The 22,913-nt window shown below is 44.1% G+C and overlaps 1 protein-coding gene across 1 annotated transcript in view; it reads left to right on the top strand.

Annotated features, from left to right (window-relative positions):
- The first annotated feature begins 2,461 nt into the window (after window positions 1-2,461).
- NOVA1 (NOVA alternative splicing regulator 1) overlaps window positions 2,462-22,913 on the top strand; it is a 157,151-nt gene continuing 136,699 nt past the window's right edge. The window contains exons 1-2 of the mRNA XM_068128174.2: window positions 2,462-2,664; window positions 4,205-4,348. Coding sequence (XP_067984275.2) covers window positions 2,508-2,664; window positions 4,205-4,348 — 301 coding nt within the window. The 5' untranslated portion in view covers window positions 2,462-2,507. The remainder of the gene's footprint in view (window positions 2,665-4,204; window positions 4,349-22,913) is intronic.

Genomic DNA, 22,913 nt, shown 5'->3' with positions numbered 1-22,913 from the left:
GGCGGAGAAACAGCGACATTCAGACAATATGGCGGTGTCTAGCCATTAGATATGTTTGTTTAAGTGCATCTTTTCTCAAAGATCGTTATGTTTTGTCAGTTTCGCCGTGAGGAGTTGGCAGAAGGCTCAGGTCTGGACTGTTCCCTTTGACTTGTCGGCTTTGTGTGGTTGCTATCGCTCCTGTTATTCAGAATTCACAAACAAAGCTCTTATATATCGTGCTCAGAAATGCAAAGCAAGAGCTGAAAAGACCCTTCCCATGTCCTTGTTCTCAAGACTGCATGGGATAAATTGTTCTATGAACTCTCCAGTTATATACAATGCAAAAAAATTATTTGGATAATTTCATACTTTCATTAGTTTCACCTCAAAGAAGTTGCGAGGCGATTGTATCGCATTCCTTGCCTCTGTGTGTTCACTTCTATATATTTTCACTTTTCACTTTTATATAATCTTCACTTTTTTCACTTTCACATCTCACTACATTTTTTTTCTCTTCAACCACCTGTCTGATCGATGCGAAACTTTAAACATAGGAGGGACTCCCTATGGAGAATATTATATTGATAACTCTGATGTCGTAGGTCACATGGTATGGTAGCCATATTGGATTAAAGTAAAAAAAAAAATTGGACATCTCCGAAACCGCTCAACAAATTTTTTTCAACTTGGCAGATGTCATCAACTCCCCATGGTGGTGGTGACTAGGGTGGTGACTATGATGTCATCAGTGAAGTATCTCAGCCATAATTGGTTGAATTGAAATCCTCATCTGAAAAATCTGAAACTTCATATATTTGACGTATGACCCGATGTGAGTAAATAATTAAATTTATGACAGTCATCGCTTACGTGTTCTGGTGGCCATATTGGATTTTTTATTTTATTTTATACAGAATCGAGGCTCGTGTAAAAACGAAAGATCTGAACTAACGGCGAACAAACGAACGAACTGCTCGGATTGAAAATAAAAACGAAAGAAATCTTCTCCAGAACCACTTAACAGATCGATGCGAAACTTCATACATGTGATCGACAATCCATGGGGAATGTAGTTTGAATTTTTTTTTCATATTTATCTTCATTGACCCCATTTAGCCTTAATATCCACAAAAGTAGTCGTTATATATCCTAATAATCAATAAAGCTACAGTTAATGGCAATGTATGTGACATAATGAGGTGCATAAGGGTATATGGGCCATAACATAACAATTGTTCAGTTAACAATGGTATTTTTGTTCAGAATGAGTACACCAAGTAAGACTATGCGCCCTATGGAATGCCTGTTGTAGTTTATGTAAAGTATCATCAGGATAATGAATTTTGAGAATCATTTAAGTGGACATGTCTTCATTTAGTCATTGGGAGCTAGGCCACCAAGTTTTAGTTGGGGGTAATTCTGAGCAATTTCTGGAAGGAGGTTAATCTTCTTCTTTGATTTACGACGACAGCCATGCTGGTCCCATTCCGTTGTTGCCTGCGCCGATCACGTCCACACATTTGCGAAGAGGTATCCGTGACCATTTAGGGTCGATTCCAAAAAGTTTGTGTGGATTCCGTGATTTAACTTCGGAATGAGCACTTTTCACGGAAGTTCGTTTTGTGCCCGAACGAGGGCGCCCTTAGATTTGGGTGTGCGTTGGCAGAGAGCAATGCCCGGATCGTGAGATGTCAGGCTCGTCGCTCATCGTATACCAGGCATCAAATGCAAGGATTGTTTATTATTCAGATCGTTCCGTTAACATGTTCTGTGTTTTTATTTATTTCATTTTTACGCATTATGCAACAATTCGTCCATTACCTGCAGAAGCAATTTCAATGTGAAAAGTTTCAACACCTTATTAAAACCAGCAGCATGCTATGAAGAATTAGGATGGAGTGAATAAATGATAATAATAATAATAATAATAATAATAATAATAACGGGCACTTATCACAGCCAAATTTATTGCAATGGGGCTGCATGTTGATGAAGTTTTATAAAAACCAGTAAATTAAAGTGTGCTCCGGGTGTCATCTCTCGGCACAGAGACAGATAAGTTCTCGTTCCAGGAAAGCTTGAGCGTGAGAGCTGGGAATATCTACGGGGGCTCCTCACGTCTTTCCGCCCACTCGGACCCAATTCCTTTCCTTGGGCGCCTTCCGTACCCCCTTTTCCCGACGACGCTCTTGGTTCATGGGGAGGGGGGGGTTCTTATAGTGCCCGTGGGGCCTCGCCCCCCCTACCCCCGTTCTACATCTGAACGACTTGTGCGCGCTGCGGTGCGGTGTTAATAACGAGGTGGGGGAAGACTGGGAAGGGGAAGACGAGACGGACAAGGAGAGGGGGAGGGAGAGGCGAGGTAGGAAGAGGGGCGGGAGAGGTAGGGAGAGAGAAAAAGAAAGAGAGAGAGTGAAAGAGAAAGAGAGAGAGAGAGAGAGGAGGGAGGGATGATTAGAAACGCCGAGCGAGCGGCTCCATTTCCGTCCGCCTCGCTGCAGCCCCTTTGCCTGTATAACATCACCATGGCTTCAGTCCCTCTGCAGCATCACCTGCACGAGCAACAGCTCCAGCATCACAATGGTGACGCACCGCTGGACTTCGAGGCGGTGGACTCGCGCAAGCGGCCCCTGGAGGCTCCCACAGAGGCGGGCAGCACGAAGCGCTCAAACACGAGCGGCGGTGAGAGCCTCGGTCGCGGGAGCGAAACGCGTCGCCAGGGGCTGCAGGGGAGAGAATGAGAGAGAGTGCAAGAGGTAGGAGGAGGCGTGGAGCGAGCGGAGACTTGGGGAGGGGAATATAGGTGTCGCTCTTCCGACTGGCGGCCACCCGTGCTCGTGGAGATGCTCAGACGCACGGCCTTTGGACGAGAGATATGCGAGGAGCACGGTGCCCCGGGGGAACCGAGCTAGCACGGCGCGATCTTGGCCCCGAGGATTCGCGAGTACTCCGGAGCAACGCGATGAGCGAGGGGAGCATTTTAGGCTCGGATCGGAACTCGGACTCGCTCTGAACACCATGGAGCTCGACGTGTCGGCTTGTGCCGCAGGTTGGCCGCTCCGTTCGCGGGATAACCTCGCCGGGAAGGACCGTTTTCGCGCCTCGCACTGACGGCTTGGAGAATGGGGCGTTTCACGTCGAGCCGCAAATCCCCCGCGAACGGCGTTCGACGACCAAAGGGGAAAGAAATACGTTCTTCGCGCGAAGCGAGTTTTTGCGCATAGCGGCACGCGCTTAGAATTCCGCACGACGTCCGTGCAGAGCGTGCAGAGGGCGCGTGCGGGGAAAGGGAAAAGGAGTGGGGGCGGTCAGGGGTGTTTGGGGGGGGGGGGACGTGGGACCGTGCGCTTAATGCACCCAAAGGAGCGAAGCTCGCACGTGTTCGCAACGTGGAGCGAGATATTCGTAGATATTGCGAAGGAGTCGAGAGATTTGGTGGAATCGGAGTGAATCCGAGATAATTCTCCATTCAGAGACCCCGCACTCTCCACGTGCCAGATTGCTGCTCGTGGTGTGCATTGAGCACGTAGGCCGTTCGTGAACGCGCGGGGTCTGGTATTGCGCACCGGTTTGCTCCGTCGCGTCCATCAGATTCTAGCGGTGGGTCGTTCTGGTGGATCATGCATCCTCCTAGTCCTGTCAATGGTACGAACGAATTTTCACTCGTTAACGTCGAATATATATACATATATATGCATATATATGCATATATATATATATATATATGTATATATGTATATGTATATATATATAATATATATATACAAAGGCAGTTAGTGCATCTATATATGTATATTACATACATACATATACTTACACATATGTGTGTGTGTATATATATATGTGTATATGTGTGTGTACATGTGTAAGTGTGTATACTGTATATATATGTATATATATATATATATATATATATATATATATATATATATATATATATATATATATATATATATATATATATGTGTGTGTGTGTAAATGTACATATATATATATATATATATATATATATATATATATATATATATATATATATATATATATGCACTAACTCTGCAAATGCAGATCTCTGTTGCAGAAATGCGTAACTTGAAATACGCATGAATGTGTAACTATATGATGGTTGTGTCATATTTTGTGCATTTTCTTATCCGGTACGATTTCTCACCGTACAGGTGTACGGATGTTGCAATTCCACCCTGTGTACCCCTTTTCTCTGCAGATGACGGGCAGTATTACATGAAGGTTCTCATTCCCAGCTACGCGGCGGGTTCCATCATAGGCAAAGGTGGCCAAACCATCGTCCAGTTGCAGAAGGAGACCGGTGCCATAATCAAGCTTTCTAAGTCGAAGGATTTCTATCCAGGTGAGGAGGGGATAATGACGACGTATGGGCAACACCTTTGACCATTTGCCACGAATGAGGGAATTTACCCATAAGACCTAACCCCCTCTCCACTGCCCCCACCCCCTGCTGTGGGCAGTGTAGGCGGAGTCACTGCAGAGATTTCCATGTCGTAGTGACAAGATGGCTTTGGTGGGTCGTTCTTGGATATTTTCCTAAGTGTCTGTCCATATATTATGGAACTCGTTTTGATACAATTTTAGTTTCCCCACTCCATCCCCAGCAACAATGCTCACCGCCCTGTACGGTATACTTATATGGATGGCCCCTAATGAGACATGAAGGACGATTTGAAACACTCTTGCTCCGTCGTCTGATTTTCATGGCTTTTCGCGATAATTGGAAAATGCGCATTTCAAACAGTTGGCTAACAATTGATTGTGGATTCGTCATTCCTGACTTCGGTTGAATTAAATGCGCACTATGCTCTGCATCGTTCTCGGTCATTTTACCTGCGTGCACTCAGTTGTTCGCACCTGCATGTGCATTAATCTAGCAGTGACAGGTATGTCGTGCGATGTCACTTTTTTGTTGATAAATTGGTTGCTCTTCGGACCCAAAGAAAGCCTTTCTCATGGAACATGCCACCTACCTGTTGAATTTGGCTAATGGTGCAGAATAACGCAACCGCATCCTATGATAGGCAGACGTGAACCTGGAGTCACAAGGAACCTCCATGAAGATCAGAGCACCTGCTACCCACAGTCAAGGCAGGAAATAAAAAAAACATTTTCTTTTTTGAGGGTACTGGTGATGGCTTACCTAGTCTTCGCAAACGACATCGTGGGATCCTTAACGTCCATGCCAACTGATGCTGGCAGACGAGACACCCAGCTTAATGCCCATCTTGGTGATGAGACACACATTAATGTATCAACCTGCATGTGAAACACCAGGATGATAGGTTGTGGCTGGGTTGGAATTCGAATCCAGGCTAGACGTGCCCAGAGGCGAGAGTGTGTAGGCTATCCTACCTGTGTACCTGTAGGCTATCCTACTGCACCTTTTAAAAAAACCCACTTGCACACCAAAACGACAAATGGGATTTTTATTTTTTAATTATGAATTAATAGTCATGCATATTTCCTTATTGTCCCCATAGTATGGCCATATTGTGCACGTATGTATTTATATGTCTAAAATATCACCAATTATTCGTTCACACCTATTTATTTGGTTTCTAATCGGGATCACTCACTGTTATAAACACCAATGGTCGGTAGATATCCGGTGTAATATCACACCATTCCTCCTTCAGAGCAAATGCAATTATACTGTGGGATTGTTATCTGAGGACCCAGGTACTCCCAGGTACTCCGGTGCCGGCGCCACCTCAACTACCCTTAGCCAATTACACCGTGTGATCTTTGATGTCCACCAATGACCAGTGCCGGCTTGACGCCCATCCAATGGATGGAGCACACATTCATGCCTTGTCCTGCATGCGAAGCACCAGGATGGCAGTTTATATTAGAGTTTTCTTGCATATATGAATGCATATGCAACTCATGCAATATGTACATACTCATATATGTATGAAATCACTCTTAACCTCACACACAGTTGTGCGTTCAGATGTACATACCTGTGCAGGTAATTTAAACATCTACAGTATATCTTATGAATGCATGGCTCATATATTATTATCTCATTATTATTTTTTAATTTTTGTTTTTAAAAATATTTATTTATTTATTTATTATTCTTATTCTTCTTATTCTTATTATGCATCATGCTCTGTGCTGAGTTTCGGTTCTGCAGAGACAGTTTTTTTTGACATGGGATACAAGCCAGGGCAGGTCCCCAACCAATGCTAGCAGATGGGACACCCGGCTTAACACCCAGCTAAAGAACGGCGAGCACATTGCTACCTCCCCCTGCATGTGAAACATCAGGATGACAGTTAACAGCTGGGTCGGGATTCAAACCCGTGATAGCTCAAAGGCGATGATTGTGCGTATATGTCTGGGATGTTCTTCCAACCCCTTCATAAATATAATATATAACTAGAAAACATCTGAAAATGCAAAGCCCGTCCGCGTCCGTTTGTATTCAGACGTCTTCATCCGTGTGCTCAAATAACAAAAGCAGTAAAAAAAAAAATAAAAAAAAATTGATGATAAAATGTGGCCTTGACTTTTGAGCTTTAGATCTAAAAAAAACAAACAATCAGCTTCTAGCTTTTGATTGGTGAACCAATTATTTGGCCCAATATGCACTTCTTAAAATTCTGGGTCAATTGGATGAAAATCGATGATTTAATGCAACCTTGACCTTTGACTTTTTTTATCTAAAAAAACAAAACAATCGACTCCCACCTTTTGATTAGTGATCCAATTCAGTGACCTGATATGCAGATTCTTTAAATGTCAGGTAAATCAGGTGAAAATTGGTGATTTAACACAACCTTGACATTTGACCTTTTGATATAAAAACAAACAAACAATCGACTCCCACCTTTTGATTGGTGAATCAATTCAGTGACCCAATATGCAAATTCATAAAATGTCAGGTAAATCAGATGAAGATTAACGATTTTATGTGATGCTGACCTTTGACCTTTTGATCAAATTCTGAATATAACTTCTCCATATTCTCATAATAAACGTTTGTTGAAAATTTGATGACAAAACTCAAATGGTAAATTGAAGTATCAGGTCAATTGGATGAAAATTGATGATTTTAGGTGTCGCTGACCTTTAACCTTTTGCAAAAAATATTAATTTGTCTTCTCCATTGTATCATAATAAAGCTTTGGCAAAAATTTGACAACAAAACTCAAATGGTAAAAAGTTACGTTCCAGACACACACACACACACACACACACACACACACACACACACACACACACACACACACACACACACACACACACACACAGACACAGACACACACACATGCACACACATACAAACACACATACACACACACACACACACACACACAGACACACACATACACACACACACACACACACACACGTACAAATACATTCGTAGTACACCGCCCCCATGCCAAATCAATCAATAAATAAATAACATTCTCCAGTACGTCATCACCGGGCTCCCTTTGGTGCCGGCGATGACGTCATGCAGCGCCTGGAGATGGAATAGGAAAGGAGCGGTGTACAATAGTCACGCACATATATACAGGTGTTTCATCCAGGTGTATTAGGGGTTTTCAAAATGCTCTACAAATGACCACCATTTTCTCACCGTAGTCGAAGATGCATCAAGGTTTTTGTTTTTAAACATATAAATGTATATTGAAAATCTTTTATCCCTTAGTAATTCTATATTGTTGTACATTGAAAAATACAAACCATTCAGGTGTTTTAGGACTACTGTTGGTATATTGTGAGTTAAGTATCATGAACGACCCTCAGCATCGTTCCCAGGTTCATTCCTTCGTTCCGCATAACCAAAACGACCACAGCAGTAAACTGTCAGACATGTTTGTGGGTTGCTCTTTATTGACCGATTCATTAGGTTAACCAGGCGATGTGAATGTGACAACGGGCTTGACGTTTACTTCCGTGCCCTGAAATGAAATATATTGCCCGCTGTTGGCACCACACCAAAACAGGGCATACTACATCATAGCCAGATATGACGTCACAGGGAATGTAGTCCACACAATGTAACTTTGTGGTAACTTTGTGGTACATATTATGATACCTTTTGAGCCATATAGTGCTTCTCGGATTTTTCTTATCAATATAATACTGCAATTGCGTTCCTATTGAGGGAAATTCAATGGAATGATCCATTGAATGCACTTTGGAAGGTCCTGTATAGGTCTGCTTGGTTCTAGTCACTTCACATTTCCTCGGTCCTTATTACTCCTATATACATGCCTAGTAGGTGCTGGGCACTCATGTACAGTTCTACTATAGGTCCTGGTTCCTCCCACAGACTTGCCTGGTCCTGGTGATATACAGTTCTACTATAGGTCCTGGTCACTCCTACAGACTTGCCAGGTTCTGGTGGTAAACAGATCTACAATAGGTCCTGGTCCCTCATATAGACTTGCCAGGTCCTGGTGGTATACAGTTCTACTATAGGTCCTGGTCACTCCTATAGACTTGCCAGGTCCTGGTGATATACAGTTCTACTATAGGTCCTGGTCACTCCTATAGACTTGCCAGGTCCTTGTGGTATACAGTTGTACTATAGGTCCTGGTCACTCCTATAGACTTGCCATTCTTGTTCCAGTGGTGTCGAATGTTAATAAACCATTGTTACCCTGCGCTCGCGAAGCGAAAAGCAGGGTTAGGCATTCGGTTGCATACGCGCGTGTGTGCGTGTCTGCAATTTTAAAATTCATTTATCGGCAACCGTTGGTCCGATTGACACGAAATTTTGCCGTAGGAGTGCCTCCGCATGTAGAATGTTTTTATTCAGAATTATGACGTCATAGGTCATGTGGTATGGACGCCATCTTGGAAAAACGTTACACCTCTATATCTCCCAAACCACTTGATGGAAAAAAAATTATACATGGCTCATTGTCAGGTACTCCCCATGGGAAATAAGATATTTTAACGATGATGTCATCGGTGCCTTCGTTATGACGTCATAATTCGACAAATACAACACTTATCCGATCATTATGAATCTTTTTTCTCAGCAACTGTTTGTCCGATGGACACTAAATTTTCACGATATGAGCGCCTCCTCCTATAGAATATTTTGTTGATAATCATGACGTAATAGGTAATATGGTACAGGCGCCATCTTGGAAAAACCGAAAAACATTGCACCTCCATATCTCCAAAACCGCTCTATGGAAAAAACGGAAACGTGGCTCATTGTAAAGAACTCCATATGGGGAATATGTGCTGTGAATGATGACGTCATTGGTGTCATAATTATGACGTCATAAATCTACAGGGACAATGCTTCGTCTGATCAGTTTGAAATTTATTCAGTCTGATCTATGCAACAATTATATGAGATAATATAAACGTATGATGCCATCGCTCACGTGGTCTGGCAGCCATGTTGGATCAAAGAAAAAACAACAACGTTTAAAAACAGAAGAGTTGGCTCGCACCACGTTGACTGCACAGGGTAAGTATTCTATGAATACCATCTAGTTGGTTTACTTTTTGGAAATTATATAAATAATTGTTCGACATGTTATAAGTTTGGAAATGTTATTACACCCTGCGTAGGTAGTTATGAACATTTTCCTTTAATACCGAATTGAGCATCCTTTTCTCAGAACAGATATTTCCTTAATAATGCCGGGAATATTCGCTGCACGTCACTGCAGTAAAGCCTTTTCAGGTGAGTTTGCTTTTGGGAAAGGCCATCTTGATATTCGCTACATCAGCAACACATACATTTTATTGATGTAATTTGCAAACTCCTTTGGATTGAATGTCATTGTTAAACTGATGAGCTACCTGTACTATCTCATCAGTGCTGTAGTGATCTGGTATAACCGTTTTCTTGTCGCCGAACATGAGGGTATGGGAGGTTGATGAATTGGGGGGTTGGGGGGGGGGGGGGATGGGAGAGGGGAGAAAGAGAACTTCCTCTTTTCAAAACAAATTTGGTTGCCTGATCAAGATCAGGTATTTAGACTTTAGTAAAGCATTCAATCCAAGATAGATCTGGCTATATGTGAAGCAGGCAGGGTCAAGGCTAAAGAGGCCGAACATGCATGCACCGTCCAAGCTTCGCTCCTCTCCTGTCCAAGCTTCGCCCCTCTCCTGTCCAAGATCCACCCCTCTCCTGTCCAATCTCCACCCCTCTCCTGTCCAAGCTCTGCCCCTCTCCTGTCCAAGCTCCGCCCCTCTCCTGTCCAAGATCCGCTATTCTCCTGTGCAAGTTCCTCCCCTCTCCTGTCCAAGTTCCACCCCTCTCCTGTGCAAGTTCCACCCCTCTCCTGTGCAAGTTCCTCCCCTCTCCTGTGCAAGTTCCGCCCCTCTCCTGTGTGTTACGTGTTCCTCCCCGACCCCCTGGTCACGGTGTACCTCCGAATCCCGAGAGGAGCCACGGCAGAAAAATATGTTATTCTGTGTTAGAAATCAACAGTGAAACCACACCAATGATTTTAAACGAACAAATATTGTATAAAAAATCACACACAAGAATAACGGTACAACCAATAGCAATCCAGAGTGCACTCTATATATCTTATGATGGTACCATCCACTAAAGTCAGATAACTCACTGCGCTCCACGTGAGTGAAAAAGGACACTCCTCAATGTCTCTATAACCTTCTCCAAGGCGAAGTTGATTCGCTCCAGCGAACGCTAGACCGATGTCCAGTCGAAACCCGAATCCCGCTGTCCAGTCGAGACCCGAATCCCGTACAGATGACAATGGCAGTCACACAGCCGAAACTGTATAAAGGCGCCCTCCAGAGGAGCACGTTCACAGCTCAATCAGCAAACCGCAACGTAATTGGAAACGAGGCGGTCGCGCACACACATCCCCGACAGACGATAGGATGTTGAGAAGAGCTGACGGGTAGCAAAACCTTTGTCGGTGAATGAAGCGCAAGGTTCAAAATGGCCGACGGCTCTTACTTGAGTAGATGCGACCAGGCAAGGATTCGTCGGAATCTCAGCCTAAACCTGACTATGCAGATTTCTCAATCCCAGCGATAATACCTATCGCAGGATGTCCTTTCAAGGAACTCAAAATTCCCTCATGACCTTCGTTAGACAACGCTCGCTATGGAGCTCGACGTCACGCGTCTTGTCCGACTTTTCTCACCACGCCGCTTCTTCTTCTCCCTCGTCGTCTTCCGGTTCGGCTTCATGTATCATTTAAAGTTAACCTTTTAAACTTTTGATAACTGTTCATGAATACTAAACCTTTTGAAGATAATAATAGTACATAATATCAGAAATATGTCAAGTGGGTGAAAACCAGAACAACGGAAGTGACGAATCTGTAACACTTCCCCCCCTCAAGAAAGAAAGTTTGAACACAGCGAAAACTTTCTTTGCAGGCAAACTCCTTAAACAAACAAAGGTAAACTCACAACCAAATCATCGATTCCTGTGAGCACAACAATCCATATTTTCCAAAAATAAAGCAACAGAATTCCACACAACCCACAGAGATTTCCAAAGTTAATTCACTCTGGACAAAGCATCAGCCACGACATTATCCCTGCCCTTTACATGTTCAATTTCCCAGTTGGATTCCTGCAAAGCCAAACTCCATCTCATCACCCTCTGATTTTTTTTTACTTTTAGTTTCTTTTGAATGAAGGTTAAGGGGTTGATCAAAAATCCAAAATCAAGCAAATCAAAAGCACTTTTTCCAGGAGGCCGAGCTGAGAACCCGGTTTCATGGTGGTTGGGTGGTGAGGCCTGGAAGTATTCACTACATGGACGCCTTTAGGAACGTGGAGTTCACGGTTAATCCGTGTAGGAAAGTTCACTACATGGACGCCTTTCGGAAGGTGGAGTTCACGGTTAATCCGTGTAGGAATGTTCACTACATGGACGCCTTTCGGAACGTGGCGTTTACGGTTAGTCCGTGTAGGAATCTTGGCTCGGCTGCTCCGCAGCATTCAGTGCTTCAACTCTTCCTAACTTTCATAATAATAATGGTTGGACAGCTTGTCGCTGTCGTCACGTGAATAGCGGTCTCCTTCTTGGCCATGACCCTGATACTCACTCGTTCGGGAGCTGCCGTAACTCTGGGAGCCTCCATAATAATATCGACTGCGCCACCACCAAAACCACGACTCCCACCCCGGGAGCCATATCCACCCCTGAAACTACCGCCACGTTTTCCTCTTCTGTAGCCCCCTCGACGCCTATGGCCTGCCTTCTCTACGGCTATGGTCCGACCATCCAAATCCTTGCCATTCAAATCCTTCTCTGCATCTTTGGCGTCCTTTGTGTTTTCAAACGTGACAAAGCCAAACCCTCTTGACTTTTGCGTTTCCCTGTCTTTTATCAGCCGCACTTCCAAAAGCGGTCCATATTTGCCGAAGACGGAGGTCAGAACCTCTTCCCTTGTTTTGAAGTTCAATCCACCGACAAAGAGCTTGCCAATATTGCCTCCATCCCTGACTTGTGTGGTGTTATTTTCCATACTAGGCTTTCTAACAACCATCGGGTTACCAGAAACTTGACCACCGGCCAAATCATTCCCGATAACAAAAGATATTCCCTCTACAGGTAGAGTGGCTTGTAAACCTATGGTGACCGATCCTGACACCAAATCAGACTCTAAATGGATGACATGAAGCGGAGCTCTAACACAGCCACCAATCCCCTGTAAACGAACACTACCACCAGTTGCCGTCTGACAATGGTAAAATGCCTTCAAGCATTAACGATTGATGTGCTCCTGTGTCCCTCAATACCCTAACATGTCTCTGGTTAGTCGAGTCTCCATCCAATGACACAAACCCCTCTGAAATAAATGGTTGGTAACCCTTTTGAGGGCGATTTTTCACATTTGCCATGGCATTCGGAGTTGTACTAGTCTGACTCCGCTCATGATTGTTCCTTTCCAGGGCATAACATTGGGACCTCACGTGTCCACATTTATTGCAAAAGGCGCAAGTAGGTCCGGAGGAGAAACTCGCGGTCTGCCTCGAGCCCCCCGGAGGATAAGTCCGTCTTGGAACTGTAGACCTCTGATCCCTAAGAGTCGCGGTATCAGATCTGTCCTCATAGTCATCACTAGGCCGCCCCCATGAATCTTCATTCTCCACACCTGATGTATCATAACTCTCCAGGCGAACTCTAGGCGCGACGTTAGGTTTGTGGAACCCCATCCTGTGTGTTAAGGCATAGTCATCTGCCATGGTTGCTGCCTCATACAACTTTGGTACTTTCCTTTCCTCCAGATGTACTTTAATGTCCTCGTGGACACACTGTTGGAATTCCTCCACCAGGATCAATTGTCGCAATAGTTCGAAGTCTTTCCCAACCCCTTTTGAATCACACCACCGATCAAACATGGTTTCTTTCATTCTGGCAAACTCCACATGGGTCTCACTCTCCCTCTTCCTGGCATTCCGAAATATTTGCCGGTAAGCTTCAGGGACCAATTCATAGGCTTTGAGAATGGTTTTCTTCACTATCTCATAATCTGCACATTGGTCAATCGGTAAAGCCGAAAATATATCTTGAGCTTTACCCACCAGAACACTTTGCACTAACATGGTCCAGGACTCCTCAGGCCATTTTAGCATTCGAGCCACTTTCTCAAAGTGCAAAAAAAACTTGGCTACCTCCTTTTCATTGAAGAGTGGAACCAGCATCACATGTCTACCAACATCCCAGGTGTTCTGACTAGTTGTCGAACTAGCCGGCATGGATGGTACCTCTCCCCGTTCTCTCATTAACTCCAGCTATTTGCATTTAATTTCATTCTGAAGCTCCATGTCACATTCCCTTTACTCCCTTTCGGCTTTTCTCTCCTCTGCTTTTCCCTTTTCTCTTCTCTCTTCGAGTTCTCTTTCCTGTGCTATTCTTTTTTCTTCGAGTTCTCATTCCTGTTCTGGTCTTTCCTTTTCTCGTCTTTCTTCGAATTCTCTTTCCTGTGCTGCTCTTCTCTCCTCGAGTTCTCTTTCAACTCTCCTTTCCTCTGCTTTTTTCTCTTCTCTTCTTTCTTCGAGTTCCCTTTCAACTCTCCTTTCCTCTGCTTTTTCCTCTTCTAACCTTTCCTGGCTCTGCAGTTGCATCTCCAGTTTCCGGAGCTCCACATTTTCTTGTTCCTCGGGTAACCAATCCAAGGCTACCTCTTCCCATGTTCCTTGTCCCACCAGAGATTCTATCACCAATCTCTGCATCTCTGCTTTCCTCATATTAGCTCAGACCTCCAAGCTAAAATGTCTGGCCAATACCAAGAGTTCCGATTTTTTTTAATGCTTGGAACTGTGCCTCATTAGTGGACGCCGCAAACTTTCCTGCATCAAACACCATTGTGACTATCTGTTAACACCTGTTAACCTTCACACAAAAATTTTCCAATTTTTGTGAAAAATTTGGAAATGTTGCAAAAAAATCCAAATTTGGGAATTCTGGGAATGTTAGGGAATTCTTTCCCGGAGGAAATTTAGGGAATTTAATCCACAGTACGAGATTTAGGGAATTTAATCAGCAAAGCCGAGCCCCCAATTTCTCCACTGTACGAGCCCCTAATTTCAATCTGGGTCAATCCCGAACGGATGTTATTAGGGAATTTGATCCCGGACGAGCCCCCAATTTCTGTTACATGTTCCTCCCCGACCCCCTGGTCACGGTGTACCTCCGAATCCTGAGAGGAGCCACGGCAGAAAAATATGTTATTCTGTGTTAGAAATCAACAGTGAAACCACACCAATGATTTTAAACGAACAAATATTGTATTAAAAATCACACACAAGAATAACGGTACAACCAATAGCAATCCAGAGTGCACTCTATATATCTTATGATGGTACCATCCACTAAAGTCAGATAACTCACTGCGCTCCACGTGAGTGAAAAAGGACACTCCTCAATGTCTCTATAACCTTCTCCAAGGCGAAGTTGATTCGCTCCAGCGATTGCTAGACCGATGTCCAGTCGAAACCCGAATCCCGCTGTCCAGTCGAGACCCGAATCCCGTACAGATGGCAATGGCAGTCACACAGCCGATACTGTATAAAGGCGCCCTCCAGAGGAGCACGTTCACAGCTCAATCAGCAAACCGCAACGTAATTGGAGACGAGGCGGTCGCGCACACACATCCCCGACAGATGATAGGATGTTGAGAAGAGCTGACGGGTAGCAAAACCTTTGTCGGTGAACGAAGCGTGAGGTTCAAAATGGCCGACGGCTCTTACTTGAGTAGATGCGACCAGGCAAGGATTCGTTGGAATCTCAGCCTAAACCTGACTATGCAGATTTCTCAATCCCAGCGATAATACCTATCGCAGGATGTCCTTTCAAGGAACTCAAAATTCCCTCGCAACCTTCGTTAGACAATGCTCGCTACGGAGCTCGACGTCACATGTCTTGTCCGACTTTTCTCGCCACGCCTCTTTTTCTTCTCCCTCGTCGTCTTCCGGTTCGGTTTCCTGTATCATTTAAAGTTAACCTTTTTAACTTTTGATAACTGTTCATGAATACTAAACCTCTTGAAGATAATAATAGTACATAATATCAGAAATATGTCAAGTGGGTGAAAACCACAACAACGGAAGTGACGAATCCATAACATGTGCAAGTTCCGCCCCTCTCCTGTCCAAGCTCCACCCTTCTCCTGTGCAAGTTCCACCCCTCTCTTGTGCAATTTCCGCCCCTCTTCTGTCCAAGTTCCGCCCCTCTCCTGTCCAAGCTCCACCGCTTTCCTGGCACGAGGTAGTGACGTATCGGCCAAGCAATTGTGACACGATAGCTGGAATACGTCACGTGATGCTGAAGGTGGCATTATTTCACGTTTTTACATCAATATGATTAACAATTGAATGTTTTTATTGTGAGAGCAAATTTCAGGCAAATTGGCCAAGTGGTTTGGAAATGTATGACGCACAAACAAGCAAACATACTGGCTCATATATAGGGTATTGTGCAAAGTTTTGGGTTATTTTCAATTTTGTGGTGCTATTCCCCATGATACATTTGTGGGAAGTTGGAAGTGTGCAATATATTTCTGATAACTAAAGATAATTCAAATTTCTTTGAAAGTCAATTCAATATGACATTTACCTAGTATATAAAATAATTTAGGAAATAGAAAAAGTTGTATTTTTGCTAAACATATTGTTACGTTTGTGGGGGGTAGGCAATATCTTAGTCCAGGTAAAATTGCATAGGTGGTGTGCTCCGACTGTCGTGAAGAAGAAGAAACCCCATGTATCATAAGTAGATCTCTGGTAGACCGTATGTCGTGTAAGAGCGTATCTTCGTTCCCATCACGAGGGGTGCTAATTAGTTAGGGATTATGGGAAATGAATCCCCTGTATGTAATGGCCTCTGTTATTTTTCCTCTGTTCCTTATGACACCAGCAGCACACACACAAAGCCGGGCAATCGCACATTTAGAACACTAAATAAAAGCGACCGGAAACCAGGCATCCAACAATACCGTTGGTGCCAGAAACCATCACATCGCAACACAAGCAGGCAGGTTCGGGAGGCCACGCCCCGAAGAGCAGTGATTGGTCCGGGATTGATTGGCACAAGGACTGCAAAGATAGGACTATGGAATTGGTGGAGCAGGCATGGATGACCTCAGAGCCTTGAGTAGAAAGGAACGCCCTCCCCGGACATTTTCCCTTCTTCTTGGCTCGTGGTCCCTCTTGACTTCCTCACATCTTCTGGCTTTGGTGGTGAACGGTGACTATTTCATATCTTGCTCTGCTTCGGGAGTTCACGGCGAGTGGTCGGAGTTCATCGCACTCTTGCGCGAGGGGAATTCATTGATCAGCGGGGGCGAGTGGAACGGGTGCGGCCTGCTGACTTCGCGCTCGGCGGCGAGAGACGCGGACTGCACAGGGGGCCTAGTTCCTGCTCGCGGCAGCGCAGCCTGTGGTTCCTGCGCAAGGACGTAGAGGCCTGTGACGAACCGGGATTATTCCGGACGAGGTTCAAGAGCAGCTCGGAGCTAAGTGCCCACAAAATAACGCATTTATTTTCACAGTTATTCTTCCCTTTCTTTGTATTCGAGTCTGTGTGGGGACGTCCCGTTTAGGATATTTTTTGGCCGTGTTTTATTTTGTTACCGGCATTCTTCAATAAAGCCGGTGTTTTTGTGCATTTTAATTCCGTGTCGGTTTGAGTTGATTGATTATCCAGGTGCGAAGACATCGGGTAGAAGCCATCCAGGTAGGTTCGTCTTCCTCCTTTCTCTCGCGTGTAAAGAATACTGTCATCATTGGATTGAATGCCTTGGAGTTAAAGCTCGTTTGGTCATCCATGTCGCCCTGTGGTGTTCACTACAGGGCAGACACACGACAATATTATATGATCATGTGCTGGTAATATCCACTTACCACAGAGAAAACTAGAAGGGCACTTGGTGGAGCGCATAACTCCACCAGGCTGATTAGTTTAAGTTTTGTATCCCACTGATAGGCCGGATCTGGATTCGGACCTGAACCAAAATCGAATCGGCTTGTTCTTGTGACCTAACCAACTCATCCACCAAGTTTTGTCATAACTCATCCACAACTTTTTGATATATCTTGCTATATATAGTTTTGGACCTATCTCTCAATGGTGAAGAGTCACTTAACATTTCACCCTCCTCTCTCCTCCCCTTCACTCCTCTGATGACCACTCCTTTTGCATCCCCAGATGCATATGGCTGCCGAAGCAGTTTCCTAGGCTAGTGAGCACAATCCCCGACGGGTCACCATTCCGACGCAGAAACAATGATGAGCATGAGGGTAACCATATTTAAAATGAAAAGATTATAGTCACTCTTTAGTCACAGACCGCTCTGAGCTCCAACCCTCATATCCTGATGAAAGGCAAGACCGAGTGTGATCATGAGAAAATGGTCCAAGAGCATCCAGCCTCATCTTTAAATCTCCCACCCCTGTATCTACATGCACACCCATACCCATATAATAATAATTAATTAATGTTGCTTCTTTTAATCTATTGCAGTCCATTGGGAATTTTGGGAATTTTCCTCCAATCAAAACAAGCCATCTATATCATACATTTAGGCTTATAGATCCTACAAGTTGCTCTTACTTTCGTAGATTTTGATTGAACAAAAGCCATCCAGTTAGTGCAACCCGTGTGGTGCAAGTGGACCATGAGAGAAGAGGAGAGTAGACCAATATCGACTCCAATAAGTTCTTTACCATATGAGAATAAATAAATAAATATGTACATATACTGTGAATATATAAAATGCTGTCTTCATGGGTTTAGGAAACATGACAGGAACAGATAAGTTAATGTCACGTGACAGATTTAGCCCACCAACCCCAGGAAGTTTGGAATTAAGAATATCCTTCAGGTGTCCATTTAGCGTGGTCTTGCAATCATAATGCGTACTTTTTGAACCACACACCAGCGGACGTCGCGATGCTGAACTCAAACCGTAAGTGAGCGAAACAACCCAAACAGAAACGATTAAGAAAATTCCAGGTTACCACGACAATATACAAAGCTCTTTCTAACCACTGACTCACTGACTGAGTGAATGACTCACTCACATAAACATTTCCAGATTATGAAATTTTCAGTCACAATTCCAGAAAATAAAATCACAAAACTGTCCACAAATGTCTGCAAATGAAAATATTTGGAAACAGAAGTTGGATGGTGAAGCATCTATCTCTCCCAATCTCAGAGATTCATGTGACCGAGTCATGTGACTAAAGACAATGCCCTGCCCTAAGTAGACCACAGACCTGAAAGTTTATCGTTGGGTCGGGAATCAAACTCAGACCAAACAGCTCAATGGTTGAATCACTATGTCTCTATCAGCCAATTACATAATCGTTCCTAATGGGAATTCAATCAATGTACCAATGAGAAAAGATGCCAACTTAACATAACGATGATAACTCTGGAATTGGCTCTGCTCTTAAATGCATTTTTGTCTAAAAGCACGAACTTTCGTCCAATTTTCTTCTCTTTCTTTACAAACGAGTCTTACGCCATCTTGGCGACTATGAAAAGTGAAATCAGATATTGAATTAGAGTTTACATAAAGCCGTGAGAGAGTCAGAAAGTGAGAGCCTGATAAAAGAGGCTTATGAAGTTATGAGGCCTCAGAGCTATGGGGAGTGAACAAAATGGTTGAGATTTGATTTTGAAGCCATTCCCTGAACGGGTAAAGCCCCTCCCTGATCGGAGGGACAGACAGCCTGGAGGAGAGTATTATAGTGTGTGTGTGTGTGTATATATATATATATATATATATAGACTTGGCATTTAATATGGAATTTTTTTTTTCTCTTGACTTGGGTTTACTTTCTTAACTCAGTATATCAATCTGGTGAGTTTCTTTTACACTTTGGTGATTTATTTGTTAAAAGAACCATGTCACTGATTGTCTGTCGCAGCAAGAAGTCAACAACAGGATTATATCACAGGTGGGGTGGCAAAATGTACGGACAGGTGCATTTGATGATTGGCTTCACAGTCGGGTATACAAGGGTTGTTGCGTTCTGTATTAGTGGAAAACAACTGCTGCACGTCTCCAAAAGTTATTGCCACTTCCTCTGGAGATGGTCCATCAACTCGACAATGCTGTTTGTCATGGAGTGGTGGCTTTACGAAATTACGGCATGAAACAGCATGCTATTGCTCGGCAGTATGGCATCACTCAAGGTCAGGTGTCAAATATCCTGAAACGAAATGCTCAGAGGGGTGTCCCTACTCCAATACCGAGGCCAGGACGTCCCCGCAGAACCACAAGGAGGGATGATCGCCAGCTGTACCGGTTAGTCCGCAATGGCCGTACCAAGTCAGCTAATCGGCTTAGGGCTGAGTGGCACCAACTGACAAATGTGCCTGTATCCAGAAGGCTAGTCAACCAACGACTGGTTCAAGCAGGCTATTGTGCCAGGCATACCCTGAGAAAGCCACGCCTGACCAGACAACACCGCCAACGCCGATTGCAGTGGGCCAGAGAGCACTGTCAATGGCAGCCAGGACACTGGAATCACGTGATCTTCAGTGACGAGTCTAGATTTCTGGTCTATCGTCAAGATGGCCAAGTCCGAGTGCGCAGACGAGTGCATGAAGCCTACAACAAAGATTGTATAGTGCCAAGAGTCCACGCTGGAGGTGGTGGGGTGACCATTTGGGCTGCTTTTCATGCAGGGGGCAAAACTGACCTGGTTGTTCTGAATGGAAACCTGAACCAGTTCAAGTACAGGGCCATTCTGGAAGAAACATTGCTTCCATTTGCTCGTGCAGCCTTTCGAGGAAACTTTGTCTTCCAAGATGACAATGCACGGCCTCATCGTGCTCACATGATCCAACACTTTCTTGCTGACCGTGGTGTAGAGCATATGGAGTGGCCTGCCATGTCCCCAGATATTAATCCGATAGAGAACTTGTGGGCAGAATGAATGCGTCAAATCGACCACTTGGACCAGCAGCCGACCTCTGTGCGTGAATTGCAGCAGGCTATTGTCACTGCATGGCAAGCGATTCATGTCCCAACCTTGGCAAATCTCGTGAACAGCATGCCTCAACGTGTACGTGCTCTCCTGAATGCTCGTGGGGGTTACATGAAGTACTGAACTGTAATTTTACTGTCCGTAATCCCAGTCGTAATTTAACTTTTGTTTTTGTTAAAAAAAATTTTGGCTAATGTGCAAAATAAAGAGATACTTCTGGAAAACGTACAGAAGTTTAACACAGTACTGTCCATGAATTGAGTTCGATATCAGTTTACATCACTTTCAAGGATCAATTTATTTGTTTCGAAATGTCAAATGTGGTTTTAGTTTCTTTTAAAGGTCACATTAACAAAATCTAGAATAATTTCAACATAATTCCAATGAACTTTTGGTTCTAAGACATCTTGAAAAGTAAGTTCACCCCCACAAAAAAATAATTCCATATTAAATGCCAAGTCTGTATATATATATATATATATATATATATACGTATATATATATATATATATATATATATATATATATATATATATATATATATATATATATATATATATATACATATATATATATACATATATATATATATATATATATATATATATATTGTTGCGGATTCGGGGGTGGCACTCCCGTTACCAAGGGGGGGGGGGGTTAATCCCCTTGTACTTTAAGCTGGCCGTCCCCCGTTCCTGGAAATTATAATGCTCCTCCGCGGGCGGGATTGGCCAGGGTGATTGGTCAAGATGGAGTCCCAAATACCTGCGTGCCAATCCCTCCGCGAAGCAGGGAAATAACTTCTGCTCGGACCGCGGACAAGATCGAAATTGCCGAGCGGTTTAGCAATCCGAATCCCGAGCCATTAACAAGAAGACTAACCCGATTCTGAGCGATTGGCCAAATCGTGCCACCGGTACTCAATGGGGAAAAGACAAAGACGATCGGATGAGAGAAGAAGAAACCAAAAGGTAGGAAGAACAAATATGGTTTATTACTATACTATACAATAAAAGAGGAAACGAAAGAAGGGCATGCACAATAAGAAGAGGAAGAAGCAGACACAGGGAAACCTTACACAGTCTTAATTACCATGCCCAGGACAATACAGACAGACTTACACGAAAGGGGAATAGCAGGAAGGAGGAGTAGGTCCAGGCAGATGGCAGGGGAGGAAGGTCCGGGCAGATGGTTCAGGCGTTGAGGTCCGGCTCCAGGTTCACGCTCCACTCCAGTCCACGCTTTGGTTCGCGGCGAAACCCGGCAGGCAGTGCGGTAGTATTGTCGCAGTAGCGGACCGACTCTCTCACCGTCTCTCCCTCTCTCTCTGCTCTCCTGAAGTAGTCCCACGCGAACGCTTTTATCACGCGCTCGCGTATCAAGCCGCATGCTTTTTAGGTCCGCCTACCGGTGAACACGCCTCGGCCCTGATTGGTCGCAAGGGTTCACCGGCTCCTCCCTTCGTGACACGTTGATGGGGCCACGCCTCGCTCTGACAACTCCTCCCCTTTTTTCTCCAGTTTGACCGCGTGGTTAATGGCGTTTGGAGCCAGCGCTGCGGCTGGCAGAGACGCGCAATACACTTTGGAGGGAGGCTATGCCGCAAAATGAAGGAGATTTGAAAAGGGGCCTAGGTTATCTGATTAATGTAACGCAGAGTCAAACTATTGGAAACAGAGCCTTACCTGAAACACATACTAATGAAATAACTGAAGAAGGTTCCTTTGGTGTCCTACGTGTTGCAATATGGCCTAACTAGGGTGCGACCTTTGACCTTTGGGAGATGGGGATATTTACAGGGAATTATTTACAAGGCTTATCATTTTACAAAGTGAAGGTTCTAAAAACCGTAACAATATATATTGTTACAGTTGTGACGTACCATACCTTCCCGCGGAGTACCAAATTTAGATGGCCGAGCGTAACAGTCGGGGTAATGATGATTCTGTTACGGCCGATCGTTACTCAGTGGGTGACCCGGTGTGTACCCCGGTTTAGAATAGGTGCCCCGTATCCCTGCGTGTCATAAGAGGCGACGAAAAGGGTTGGCGTCAGGAAGGGCATCCGGACCATAAAAATATTGCCTCAAAAAGGGAACCATTACAATTACAACGAGGACGCCACTCAGTAGAGCGCATACTCGCGCCGTGGGTTTAGTTGGAATAATACGTTTTATTTAACATCCTCTCTCCCCAAAACAATAAATGAAAAAGAAAGTAAGCTCTAACTGTCAGAGAATTAATTTTGATATTTCTCGGAATTAGAGGAGAAAAACATCATTTAATAATAAGAATAAAAGCTTTAATGCAGTAAAACAGAAAAAAACCTTTCCCAAAAAAATTTCCAATTTTTTTTCCTGGATCCGGAATAATAGCCGGCGAAGCTGGTGTTGTGAATGAACGTGTACGTATTATGTTGAAAAGCTAGATTTTGCTGGATCCCTTGAGAATTTCGAAGCTTTGACGCACCAAATCGCT

This window comes from Myxine glutinosa, chromosome 9, assembly GCF_964187855.1.
Source record: "Myxine glutinosa chromosome 9, kmMyxGlut1.1, whole genome shotgun sequence".
NCBI classification, from domain to species: Eukaryota; Metazoa; Chordata; class Myxini; order Myxiniformes; family Myxinidae; genus Myxine; species Myxine glutinosa.
This window is presented reverse-complemented; position numbering and strand designations above follow the sequence as displayed.